Raw genomic sequence first — 14,460 nt, forward strand, 5'->3', positions numbered from 1 at the left:
ATGGTAAGTTTTCAAGGACTAACGCTGGTGATAGACTTAAAGATGATAAGATTTATATTAGCAGTGACCAAGATGGAGACATAGTTAGAGAGGCATGTGCAGAGGAAGGATCACATCATCACATACAAGGTCTTGAACAATAGGGCCCCATCTCATCTTAAAGACCACACCGTACTGTATTAGCAGTACCATTAGAGCACTTTGCTCTCACACTGCAGCCTTACTTGTTGTTCCTAGAGTATTTAAAAGTAGAATGGGAGGCAGAGCCTTCAGTTTTCAGGCCCCTCTTCTGTGGAACCAGCTTCCACTTTGGAATCAGGAGGCAGGAACCCTCTCTACTTTTAAGACTAGGCTTAAAAATTTCCTTTTTGCTAAAGCATATAGTTAGAGCTGGATAATGTGAGCCTGAATTCTCCCTTAGTTATGCTTCAATAGGTCTAGGCTGCTGGGGGCTTCCCATAATGCACTGTTTCTTTTTCACTTACCCTTTTCACTCACTATGTGTTTATACAACTCTCTGCATTTAATCCTGAGTTAGTATTAATCTCTGTCTCTCTTCCACAATGTGTCCTCGTCCCATCTTCATTCCCTCATCCTCCCCAACTGGAAGGACAAGTCACACCATAGTGATCAAACAACTTTAGGTCATGAAGCAGTCTTTTAAAATTGTAGCCTGAGGCCAGGATGAAAGCATGTCTCAGGATCAGTGGTTATCTTGGCTATTTGTTGCTTCACTTCTTGTTCCTGCTTGTGCTTGTTATTGTTATGCATGAGACAGCATGACCGTCTCACTAATTTCCCTCAAATGTAGCTTCTAGTTCATATGTAGCCCGCAGATCGAGATTGATTGTGACACTTGGAGTGGGTGTAAAATTGATTTAGTTAATAGAGCTTAAATGTGTTTTGAGCCCTGAAAATGTTATATTTTTTCAGAAAAAAATTAATAGTGCTACATTTATTTTAAAAAGCAGCTGATTTCAAAGACATTGGATTTCATGCACTGATTGATTGTGTAATCTGCAGTTATGCATTAATGAAGCATTACATGTGCATGTACCAGTAAACTGTCAAGAGGGAATGAATGCATCAGTTTCTCCCATTTTTTTCAAACTTAACTTAATTAAACCTCCCTTCTTTGTTTAAAACTTGTTTCACTAGGATGAGAAACAGAAACATTTTACCAGTCCCTTATTCAAACTCTGAATTGTCCTGTTTTTAAAGCACAAAATGTACTGAGCTGTTCAACACCATGTCAGAATCAGAATACTTTAATAATCCCTAAAGAAATTATGTCTCAGTTCATTGTGCAGTCACAGTTATCAAAGTATCTGCTTCAAACTATTTTTTTTCATAAATATCTTTTATTTATAAATAGTTTTTATATTACATGTGGCTTTTGATTTTCAGCCCTGTTACTACTTATAAAATAAACAAAAAAGTTGACACAGGTTAATGTGATGACCAGCTCTGATACATAAAATGTGAACAGTGCTGTGGGTTTGAATCGATTTGCAATCCCACAGCAAAAAAATATTCATGAGCATGAGGTGTTGCTCATTGTTTTGTGTAGTTACAGTGTCAGTTAACAAGTCCAATTGGTGACAAACGAAAGCACAGCCAAAGTGCAGCAAGAGAGCAGGTGGAAAAACACACAGCAAGGACATTGTGAGTTCCCGGTGACAAGTGTGATTTCTTTTTGAGAACATGGACGGTCAGTCAAGCTTACTTTATATCAAATACAATTAAAGAGTACAAATATGCATTTAAAGGAAATGTTTTATTAGCTTCTGATTAATTGAAAAACCTGAACAAATCAATTCATTGTTACAAAAATCCCTTGAGAGGGGCAGACTTGGTATTAGGGACACCTGGATGTTTTCAGTAGTCTGAGGGTCTTTTTGTCTGCTTTTGTCAGTGTGATGTGATGTAGAAACCACATATGTGTACTCTCTCTTTCTCTGTTGAATCTCCATGATGCACAAGAGTGCATGACAAAGACTCATGTAACTTAATGCATGCAGCCTCCCTCAACAGTCTGGTGTTTTGGAATGGACAGTCTTTTTTCTTTTTTTTTGTGTCCCGTTTGGATCTTTAGCCATCAGAATTGTTGTCTTAAGGCCAAGAAAGATGCCAAGCGGATTTATTTTACCAAGTGGATCATCATGGCCTTGCCATATTGGTCCATTTGATTGACCTTTATTATAATTATGAATTTATTTTATTTTCAGTTGCTACAAACGGGACAGACATGACTGTGGGATAGGACAGGGGGAAAGAATGAAAGAAAGAGAGGGAGAGAAAGAAAACCAAAGGGGAGAAGAGACGGTGAGAAGGGGGGAAGAGAGAAAAAAAAAAAAAAAAACTCCTGGGTCACCTGTATGGAGAAAAAAAAACAGAGGAGACAGCAAACAACAAAGAGCAACATAATAATAGAAAAAAAAGCACCATCACAATAAACTAGCTAGCCATAGATATCAATAGTTACTAAATAATAAACGATATTGTGCAACACGCAAGATAGACAGCGCACAGTGTGCTTTGAGGCAGCAGCCAAGAAAGCTGTAGTCCGCGTCTGTGAATACCCATGTGTACACCTGTGTGCATACCTGTGTGGATCAGCATGCTTGCATTCCAAAGGTTTCTCCATGTAACGATCTGCTAGGGAGTGTGGGGGGGCCACAGCCCCGTCCTCCAGGGCATGAAGCAGGTATGGAGGAGATCAAAACTCCAGACATCCAGAGGCCCCCAGAACACAAGAGACCAAGGAAGACCAACAGAGGGGCAGCCGCGCCACTGTCCCAGTAAGAGCTGAGGAGAGTCCCAGATGAGGGCTCACTCAGCAGCCGCGGAGCAGAAGCCAGGGGGAGTTGCAGTGACGCGCCCGTGAGCTCCGCCGGCAGCCAGCTGTGCCTGAGTGACCGAGCCCCAGGCCGAGAGGCCGGGGGCACCCCACCTCCGAAGTGGCCCGAGCGAGCCCCAATAAGCGGCCGCCAAGGAGTGAGCCGGTGTGTACCTGGACGCCCACCCCCAGACACAAAGAACCACCAACGCACCGACACCTGAGGGAGTCCGCCACTGGCAGGGGAAGTGGTGGTGGGTGGAGATAGGCCTCCAAACCTTGGAGGGCCTGAGATGTCCCCAGAGAGGTGGCGTCTGATACCCAACCTGACATATAGACACAGACATACAGGCACACACAGACACAAACATCCATTCCCACCCTCATGCTCTCATATGCACTTACTCCACACTCAACCAACGTGGAGACAGACATAAAGAGACGTTGTACACACGATCACACTCCCCAAGCGTACTCTACAAACCGGGTCTAGGTACCCTTGCCCCTGGAGGGGGGAACTGCACCCAGACCCAGGTGGTGTTACCCTTTTCCCTGCGGTGGGGAGAGGCAGACCGCCCCGACTCCGCAGCAGCAGGGAGGCCCCAGACCGCAGCCGGACGGCCAACTCCTCCTAGCCCCCCCGCTCCAGCAGGCCGCAGAGAACGGGGGTGAGAGAAGACTCCAAACCTCCGGACAGTCTGACACAGATGTGATAAGAAATGACCAAAGATTCAAATTCCATCTCTTTAGTATTTTGTGTTGGGGTCTTTTCAGCATAGTGTGGCTTCTGTAACAGCAATTTCAGTGCTTTAACCTCCTAGGGCCTGGCATCCACATATGTGGACATCATATTTTGGGTTGTCTAGACCAAAATACAAAATTTTGCTCTACAAGGGCCTGATGTCCACTTATGAGGACATTATACTGGCAATGATCTATCAACATTTAAAATAATGTCCTCATATGTGGATCTCAGTTTTCGCAGAAAAAAAAATCAGGTAAAAAAAATCTAGTAATTCTTTGTTTTTACATTCATTTGGTCCAAATCAGCCCAAATATCAAAGAGAAATTAAAAATGCATGCCATGAAGGAGTTTGGGTCTTAGGGGATTAAATTTTAAACAATAAAACTCTCCTAGTCACTTTAAAGTCACCCACAACCTTGTCCTGCATTACAACTCTGAACTTCTTAACCTCTGGGTGGTCTTGGGTCGATTTGTGCCATTTTTCATTGTTCGTATACACGCCATTTGCACTGTGTTGAACGGAATATAGCCAACTTTTCCAAAAAAAAGTCTGGTTACATATATTTCAAAATTCCAGTCTGACTCCCTTAAATTAGCTTCAGTGGCTGAGCTACAGATAAACTTACACTATTGGTCCTAGTGGTCGATTTGTGCCCCATTGAAACCCATTATAAACGCTATTTCCCATTCCACGGTCATTACAACCAAATAATGGGCCATCTTCCGAATGTTGGTGGTACTCGGGAGTCCGGGCCTTGGAATTGTATCTTTTGGGAAATATTTGATTTCTTTGTTTTTTGGGGCTAAAAAAACAGTGCGGCCATGTGACGAAACCGGGATATAAAGGGTTAAAATCCGCGAAATGTAATTAAAACTTGATATGAATATTTCAAGGAGAAGTAGGTCTAAAAGATTGGCTAATTTAAAGTGGAAAAAAATATTAATATATAGATATTTTATGGCACTTTTCATGGCGTGGTCGATTTGTGGCTCTAAGCCCAATAGTGTATGCATTTTTCTAGGACCCCCCAGAGGTTAACTTACACCCAATAGCACCCTCAGGCAGGGGCGTAATTTCCAGGGAGGTTAGGGGGGTTATGACCCCCCCAATAATCAGACCCCCAATAAAATTATGAATTATCTTGCATAAATAGGCTGTTGATTTTCTTTACTCATTTCAGGTATTACCAGCAAAATAGTTGCATGTTTAATCATCTGGGAATTTACCCAGATTTATTTAATCTGGGTAAATAAATCCCCTAATGTTCAGCACAAAGTTACGCCGATGCCCTCAGATTTTCTTCTTCTGTTCACTTCACTACTCGTGCATCAGTATGTTTTACAGTTGCAGTTGCCGCCAAGTCTGGAACCTTCTTCTAACAGTAATCTTCAATATTGACTTTGGTCTCTAACTTCAAATCCCATCTTAAAACACGTCTCTTTAAACTATCAACTCTCATTGATAATTTCAAAAAACGTTTCTTGTTTTGAAAGGTGCCTAAAATAAAATGTAGTATTTTTGGTATTGTTATTATTATTGTGGTAGTAGTAGTCCTGTTAGTATTACTATTAGTAGTAGTTTGATTAATGAACAAACACATACAAAATTAATAAATTTCCCATCATCATCTCGTCACTCATTGTAGTTAACAATTTAAGGCCAGTAGGTTGGGCATAAGTGGTGAATATCATGAACATACTTGCTCAACATACCCATTTTAACTTTAGGACTGGAAATGTAATAGCAGGCAATTTCATAGAAAATTCATTTACTCCAGGAAACACATAAACAAAACCATAACCAGATTATGGTTATTCAGGAGCAAACCAACAAGACATTTTGAAATTGACTTCTACATCCCTTCATTTACACAAGTGTTTCTTGTCTTCCAGCACTGACTTCAAAGAGGATTGTTCTACTCGGAAAAACTGGGGCTGGGAAAAGCAGCCTGGCCAACACCATACTGGGAGAGAATGTCTTCAACGTATGCCATTCACCCGTTTCTGAAATTAGTCTGCCCCGTTTAGTAATTAGGTCTGTAAATGGAAATAACATCAGTTTTATTGACACTTGTAGTATTTTTGACACAGGCATGTCTGAGCAATTACTCAGGGATGAGATAGTGAGGTGCATGACAGAGTGCGCTCCCGGACCTCATGCTTTTCTCATCGTCCTCAAAGTGGAGAAATTTACACAGCAGGAGCAAGATGTAATCAAAAAAATATGTCAAGATTTCTCTGAAGATGCTATGAAATACGCTGCCGTTGTCTTCACTCATGGCGACCAGCTCGCAGAGGGAACGAGAATCGAGGAATTCATCAGTCATAACAAAGAGCTCATCAATCTGGTGGAGAAGTGTGGAGGCAGATGCCATGTTGTTGATAATAAATACTGGAAAAACAACAAAGAAGATGACTACAGGAGCAATCGGTTCCAAGTAGCAGAGATACTCAGGACAATAGACAAAATAAGTGAGGCAAACAATGGAAGTTGCTACACCAATAAGATGCTACAAAAGATAGAAAGTGAACTACAGAAAGAGGAAGAGCTTATTAAAAAGTCATCAGCAAACATGTCGGTTGAACAGATTGCAATTGAAGCTAAAAAGGGTGTGATGAACAAGCTGCTGATTATATTTGCAGGTACAGCAACAGGCGTGTTGGTTGGAGCCTTTCTTGGTGTGGCAAAGATGGTCACATCAACTTTTTTGAATCTGCAGGAGCAGACAGATGCAACAGTATCACTGGCTGCTATACAGACAGGGTTAGAGGGAGGTCGGTTAGGATATGCTGCAGCTGAACAATCAGAAAGTGCATCGGAAGCCTTTCAGAAAGCTGCTAAAGCTGTCCTGGAACACACTGTTAAATAATGGTTAGGATCATGACAACGACAGAGAGTGGACAGCAAAGGAAGCAGAGAAAGGAGTGTTGTTTTCTTATGACTTGTGTAATTATGTTATAAGTAGAGATAGTAGAGGAACTGTTGAGATATTTATTCAAGGAAAAATAGTGCTGACCAAACAGCTTTTCCTTGAATAAATGCTAAAAGTGCTACTTTTACTTGTAACAAACTAAGTGTTTGTTACTTGTAGATGTTAGCAAGTAGGGGTGGATGCTTTGATTTAAACTTGATTATGTCACATTATAATTCAAAGAATCACATACATATTGTATGGAAATGTATATATCCTTTTTCTTTCTTTCTTTTTTTTAGAAAGAAGAAGAAGAAAGTGTACTTTATTGGTCCCCGTGGGGAAAATCCCTCTCTGCATTTAACCCATTCACTCAGTGAAGCAGTGGGCAGCCACTGGGCGCCCAGGGAGCAGTGTGTAGGGACGGTACCTTGCTCAGGGGTACCTCAGGGTAGCTGTTCAGGGGAATCGAACCCCCGACCTTCCGATCATGGGGCCACCACTCTACCTACTGAACTATCCCTTTTAGTAGTGCTTACAGAAATAAAAACTATTGATGAAACTTGGTAGTTTCTTACAGTGAACAACATTAATTCTACCTGGGTCTGGTTATATTAGGGATTTGGTATATGATAATGTAAACCTGACAGGACCTGACAGGACCCGCTTGTTGTTTTGCTTTTTATTTTTGTGTTTCACACACACACACACACTTGTGACACTATCCAATGTTTGCTGCCCTGGCTCCGGTGCTCCTCCAACAGCAGCAGCCGTTTGTCTTCGGCCCCAGCCGTTACTGAAATAGGGACGGCATGATTAGAAGATGTTCATAAGGGGAGGCTGTGCCATTTTGGAAAATATACAAAATGCTGAAATGTTTGATTTAAAACATAAAACAAAAACCTTGAAAATATTAAAGGTAGCCTGATGAAAACTTTGAATATCTAGATTCATTGCTATATCCATCTGCGAGTCCACACTGCATATACTGAAGCTGGGTTTTAAAAATGCTCGATGGTGACATGAGAAATGTTAATGTTGGCAACACTAATGTCTAGTTTATGTGGTAAAGTAAATGCATCACAGAAGAAAGGAAGTGCTGCTTTCTACATTTGTTCAAATAAATTACAACTGATTTGCATAAGGTTGATGCATAATCCAAGGAAAAAGGTCCATGAGATGCTTCACATCGTCTAAGCAAGACTTGAACTTCAAATGTTAAAGTTTACTTCCTGTCTATGCCATAATTGTATTTTCATTACCTGAGCTAATATGGATGTTGTAAAAGGACCCTGACTGAAAAAGAAGTACGCCTGGGTAAATTGTGCTGTATCTTCACATATTGTGAAGTTTTATGTCTTTTCTTTGAGAAAAGAAAAACAGAGAAGTCATAAACTCCTTGATATGTTGATATTATGTAAATAAATCCAAAATGTTAACTGAGCATCTGATTTATTCTGATTTATTTATTGTTATTTTATTTATCAAAGATACATGATTACAAATACATACAATTAACACGTTTTCTATAAGGCATACAACAGTGATAGATTTTTTTTTTCAATCAAAACATAAGAATAACATTTTTCTAAAAATCATGTTCTTTGGTGCTTAAAATCACATCACATTTCACATTTTAAAAGCATAATATACAATTTTAGAGCACTTACACACCTCTACTTTGCCTTTCACTCTCAAATACAGTACGTCACGATTATCTATTATCTAAGATCTGTCATCAAATGTCGACCGCTTCTTGTAAGTCACAGTCTTTTATGTGTCGCTGCTTTCCTGAGGTGTGCTGGATCAGATCCAAATGCAGAGTCTTCTTTAGTGGCGGTAAAAAAAAGGCTCTTTGTCAGCTTATCAAAAAATCTCTTACAGAGTGATGTTTGGGCCACAGCAACACTGATCACTGCTGGTACAAGGTGATGATAAACAGGTGCAGAAAAGCTGGTCAGGAGTTGTGTTTTTTTCTCTCTCCAAAATTTACAAAGCCACCTTGGTTGATTTCTAAACCTCTGTGTGATTCACTCAGAAGGACTTAAAGTTGGCTCACTGGTCAGGTTAAAAACCGTCCCTCACAGTCTCACTGGCCAATGTTTAATGTTTAGCTCTCTTATTTACTACAAGTGTCATAAGTTTCCTCATTGGTAAAGGGTAGGGCCATCTCTATTTTAAATGGCTTCACTGATGTTCAGGGTGGAGTCCTTGGTCGGGGCTCAAATGGTCAATTCAGCGTTTTGTCATTTGGTCCAGACTGGTTTCTGTGCGAAGATGCACCTGTCTCTCTCCGAGTCTTGCTCTGGTAAAGCTGCCTCACATGGAGCTGGAGCATGCGTGACTCTCACCCTGATTGTGATTATTTTTTCTTTTCTTTTTTTTAGATAAAATCAATAAAATGAGTTAAAGACTTCAAACGGGGCCAGCCTCCAGCTCCCCCCAACATCACTGTCACAAAAGCACCTGTTTAATCTCACTAGCCTTTTTGTTATCATTTAGCACAAACATGCAGACACACCTAAAAACTGCTGACATTTTTGTCTAAAAAGTAAGTAAACTTTGGTCTTGCTCTATAATATAAAAATGCAAAAAGAAAATCACTTACACTGTTCCTCTCGTTTATATAAGGCTCCGAAGACAATTATTTCACCATTACTGCCATTTAACAGGTGCATCAGTCCAGAATCACTCTTATTGCTTTAAGCTAACAGTACTGCTGTATGATTGATAAGATCATCCACTTACCCATCAGAATGAGCAGAAACAGATTCTCCTGCATCTTTGTTCTGCTAGCTAAAACATTTCTAATGTGAAGTCAACAAAAAATTCCTAAAGTAATATATGTGTATGTGTGTGTATGTATAAAAAAGGTGAATGAGTGTAGTACTGTAGAATTTTTACTTATCTGAAAGACTCACTTCATTTTAGCCAAACATTTCTGGATTTTTAGATATTACATTATGACTCTAATTATGATGGCAAATCATTTTATTTGCTAAATCTGACAAAATGACAAAGTGTCATCATAATTGGATTTTAGATTGTATTTCAGGTCAAATACAAATCATATTAAACTTGACTTACATTTCCCAAATAGTCCCTCTTCTTTGTGATTTTTCTGTTGCAAGTGAAAATGAATTACCCAGCTCAACAAAGGCTCTCTTGTAGCTGCCTTGGTTTTGAATATGAAAATGAATGTAAATATTGATCAAAGTCAGAAAAATATGCAAAAGCAGCTGAAAAGAGAATGAAAGAAAAAAAAGAAAAGGATTCATCCATCCAGTTTATTCTGCTTATCGAAATCAGGGTTATAGTGAGGCTGGAGCCTGCCCAGCTGTCATAGGGCACAGAGACAGTTCACCAAACTCTCATGGGGTAAAAACAAGTCAGCTATTTAACTAAAAAGACATTCATTAAGTTAGGTATAATTATTCATTATCTCAGCAGTAACTGAATCTATTTATAGTGTGCACATTTCAAAACATTTCAGTGTGAACTGTAGTGAGTGTAGGGAGCAACTATGTACAGTCGAATTATAGAATACCTGTGGGAATGAGAGGGAGACAGATGTAATGATGACGTAGCCCTGGTAGAGTTGCAGATGATAACATTTTCATTAGCAGTGACCAAGTTTGACAAAGATGGAGACAAAATTAGAAAGGCTTGGCTAAATAATCCTAAATAATCAGGTCCCATCTTTTCTTAAAGACCATATAGTACCAAATCACCCCATTAGAGCACTTCGCTCTCAGGGTGCTCATACAATACTTAAAACATTCATTTTTGCCAAAGCATATAGTTAGGGCATGATCAGGTGACCTGAATCCTCCCGTAGATACACTACAATTGTCAGATGGCTGCTTCTGTGTCGCAGAATTTTGAGTTTATTTTGTATTTTTGATATATTGGAATAATGTTATAATAATAATAAAGTTATATATTTATGCCTGTGCCCTCATTTCCTTTTTCTCCCTGTTAAAAGGGAGTTTGTTCTTCTCACTGATGCCCAAACACTTGCTCAAAGAGTGAGCGTGTTGGTGTAACAGAGGATGAAGCTAGGGTTAGGGTGAGATGGAAGCAGATGATCAACTGAGGCAAACCCTAAAGGAAACAGCTGCTTGAAGATTTCAAATACGTAACACACACCTTTTATGTATATATAGTAAAACTTTTCATTATTCTAGAACAGTATAAAATGTATAAACTCTCTTTTGCTTTTGTCATATTTACTACAGACATATTTAACTTTGGGTTATAACAATATGCTCGCCAAGATTTTTATATAAAAATGAAAAGAAAAATTGTGTTTTTGTTATTAATTTATTTAAATAAATAACATTTAAATATGCACAATAGTTTTCTCATGCTGTTGCCAGGTGTGGGAAAAAAAGAGAAACACACTATGAGGTAAGCTCATCACTTTAGTTTGCTGCTAAGAAACAAGTCCAACAGGTACAGAAACAACCAAACGGCGCAGTCACAACGTCCACAGGATCTGAGTAATCGTGTGTCTCTGCGCTGATTTCGCTTTCAAAAACATGGACAGTAAGTCGCAGTTATTATCATGTATTCTGTATTAATGATTAACAGAAATGTGGGATCACAAGGGAAGAAAGTTCTCTGAAAGTGATTGTTTTTCTCAGTCAACATGATCTACTCCACTGAATACCTAAAGTAGTTATGCAAATGTTATCTAATATATTCAAGACTGTAATACACTGAGTGTATGCTTGATAGAGTTAATAATTCAAAATGATTTAGTTGTATCCACCATCTGAACAGCTAAGTCTAAACTTTGATCAACAATCAGAGAAATTACATTTTTCTACTCCTCCATACTTTACTTTACTTGTAAGCCAGTAATGACTGGCTTGTACACATCATGCGGTTTTACCTCTTCAATTTACTGTTTATTTCTTGCACTGCTTTTGACAAAGTAATAGATAAATAACTGACACCGAATCATTACTGTTTTATAGAGTCAAAAAGAAGGATTGTGGTCCTGGGAAAAACTGGAGCTGGAAAGAGCAGTATTGCCAACACCCTGTGTGGAGAGCCTGTGTTTAAAGTAAATCATACCCCCAAATCTGGAACAAGTGAATGTCAGTCAGAGTATATGAACCATATTATTTATTGACACTCCTGGATTTTTTGACACAGACAGGGACATGAAGTCTGAAATATGTGTATCACAGAATGTGCTCCTGGTCCTCATGTTTTTCTCATTGTGCTTAGAGTGGAGAAATACACAGAGCATGAAAAGGCTGTAATAGACAAAATGAACCAATATTTCTCAGATGAAGCATTTAGATTTAGTACAATAATCTTTACTCATGGTGACCAGCTTCCTGAGGAAATGAAGATCGAAGAGTTTGTGAATGAAAGTCAAGCTCTGAGCGATCTGATCAAGAAGTGTGGGGGCCGCTGCCACGTCATTGATAACAAATACTGGAAGAACAACCAGGGAGATGAATACAGGACCAACCAGTACCAGGTGGCAGAATTACTCAAAACCATTGACAAGATTATTGATGCAAACAAAGGAGGCTACTTCACCAATGAGATGCTGCAAGAAGTGAAGAGAGATATTCAAAAAGAAGAAGGTCGCATCAAACAGTCATCTCCAAACATTACAGAAGAGGAAACTGCAGCAAAGGCAAAACAATCTGTGTTTAAAAATCTGTTGTCAAAAGCTGCAGGAGTTACAACAGGGGATCTGTTAGGTGCATTCCTGGGTGGGACGATACAATTAGGGAAAGAAGACAGCACTGTAGGTTTAGTAGGAGTAGGAGTAGCATTGGGAATAGCAGCTGCAGCGAAAGTAGCTAAAAACAATGCACCAACATAATCTAGCACAGTTCCTGCTGCATCTGCAGAGCCAGCAGCCAAATAAAACCAGGAGTACCACGTTTCACGGACATGAAACTGGTGCACAGTGATGAAGCAAAGAAAGGAGACTACAACACAAAGGCACACTTTGTTTATTTTTTTAAATGTAAAAACAGGTTATAAATTAAATATCTAAAACATCTGTTAAGCTTTCAAAAAAGTACCTTTACAATCCACAGATGTACAGAATCAGCATATACTGCTAGGAAACTGGGCACAACTACTCACATTCACCTTTATAAGTTGTCATCATAGAATCATTGTTAAAATTATAGAATGAGACATTTTGGACTCCTTTTGTTCCTCATGATTGGATTTCTGTATTTGCATTGTACAAAATGTCTTACTTAAGAGTTTTTGTTGAATACTTACTGTTAACATATAAATGAAGTAGCTTATGCTTAATGATATGTAAGAATGTGATTTTTTCCCCCTCTTCATATGCTATAAAACCCTTTATGTTGCAGTTTATATTTCAGAATTTACCCATGAATATGTCCATTACTCCAGATTAAACAAAATCTCTGGGTATTTCAATAACAGATCTATAACTTTCAAATAATTGTTGCTTCTTTTTTTGATGTTTTCTTTGCTACAAGTTTTCACTAATAAAGCAGCTAATTGTTTCACATGTAACCAAGTTTCTTCAACTTCTTGACAATTTTCATTTACTAGCCTCATGTTAATTCAGCTGAACTTGTTAAACCTCCTCAGCAGGTTTAGCCAAACATGTTTAAGAGGCAGTGACATCTTAAACAGCGACTTTCATTTTTACTTAATTTGGCTTCCGCTGACTTTACTTCAGTTGAACCAGCTGATGAAGTTTAACAGGATCAGCCAAATCTACCACATTTTTAAACCAGAACAGTAATGGAAGCTGCTGGGATGAGTGGACAGACCACTGACAGATTTGATCTTCGACAAACTTTATTGTAATGTCAGTTTTAATGTTTTTAAGTGTTGCTCATGTTTCCAGACTGTATAAAAGTTACTGACTGACAAATGCAGCAACAAATGAGACTAAATAAATCAAAAGAAAATGCAGACGTTTGTATTTTGTTAACATAAATCCAAACTTTGAATAAGTTATATGTAGTTCACAGAACAAAGAATTTACGGAGTTAGTAGTGTAAGGTAAGGGTTTAAAGGCCAATATAAGAAGTATTCATATATTCAAGCAGAAATAAATTCCACTTTTCTAAAGAATAGAAAAAAAATATTTTTTAAAAATCTGTAAGGTCAATGAAATACAGCTTAACTTTTTCTTTCTTCTTGTATCATGTTTTTGGGTCATGTAGTTATTTATTATCTTTATCTCTGTGTTGCGGCACTGTGGATTATTATATGTAAACGTACACTGTGCGCAGTGTTTTGTTCACTTATTCTGGCTAAAACCCAGAGAACAAGTTAGACAGGTAGCAGAAGCGAAGCACAAGGTAAGTCGCAGTACGAAAACAAAAGCAAACGACTCACTGCAGAGACACGTCGGGAACCAGACTATATTTTTGACAGATTTCTATTTTCTGGAGAGCATGGAGGGTAAGTAACTATTAAATAGACATTACTCCAACGTATGAGTGTTTGTCACTCTAGTAATCAAAATCCAACTGTGACCTATAGTTTTAATTAACTGAGTTAATCTCAAGAACTATTTTGCTATGAAAAAATGTTTAACAGTATTGCTGCTCTAAGCTTTATCAATCTTATAAATACAAGCAAGATTTCTGGGTATCAAGGCTTGTTTGCTGACACATGGCTTGCAGTGTAGTACTGCAGTAAGATTTCTTTTAAAATCTCAAACATGCTTTAAATTTACTTTGTACTTGCATCTGTTTGGTTGAAGTCTCTATATGCAGCGTAATCACAAGGACCAATAAATGACACTGATGAATGATTAGCTAAAAGATTTCAGACACTCTTATGCTGTAGATATCAGTGATGTTTTCCTTCAAATCAACCAGAATGATACTAGGTTTGAATCACATTTCTTTGTGTGTAATTTAAAGCAAAAAACAAACAATACAAATCACCCCTTTTAATTTATTAACTGATAAAAATGTTTGTTGGTAAAG

At 38.5% G+C, this 14,460-nt stretch overlaps 2 protein-coding genes across 2 annotated transcripts in view; both read left to right on the forward strand.

Annotated features, from left to right (window-relative positions):
* The window catches only part of LOC102292893 (GTPase IMAP family member 7-like), a 20,174-nt gene extending 6,727 nt beyond the window's left edge, over window positions 1–13,447 (forward strand). Inside the window, exon 2 of the mRNA XM_042217195.1 lies at window positions 12,138–13,447. Coding sequence (XP_042073129.1) covers window positions 12,138–12,347 — 210 coding nt within the window. The 3' untranslated portion in view covers window positions 12,348–13,447. The remainder of the gene's footprint in view (window positions 1–12,137) is intronic.
* On the forward strand, window positions 1,588–6,726 carry LOC121813430 (GTPase IMAP family member 7-like). The gene is made up of 2 exons (XM_042217194.1): window positions 1,588–1,711; window positions 5,478–6,726. The coding sequence occupies exons 1-2, from the start codon at window positions 1,705–1,707 to the stop codon at window positions 6,452–6,454; spliced, it is 984 nt and encodes a 327-aa protein (XP_042073128.1). The 5' UTR covers window positions 1,588–1,704; the 3' UTR covers window positions 6,455–6,726.
* Window positions 13,448–14,460: the final 1,013 nt, after the last annotated feature.

Source organism: Haplochromis burtoni, unplaced genomic scaffold (assembly GCF_018398535.1).
Source record: "Haplochromis burtoni strain Fernald_Lab_line unplaced genomic scaffold, NCSU_Asbu1 Contig_1674, whole genome shotgun sequence".
NCBI lineage: Eukaryota > Metazoa > Chordata > Actinopteri > Cichliformes > Cichlidae > Haplochromis > Haplochromis burtoni.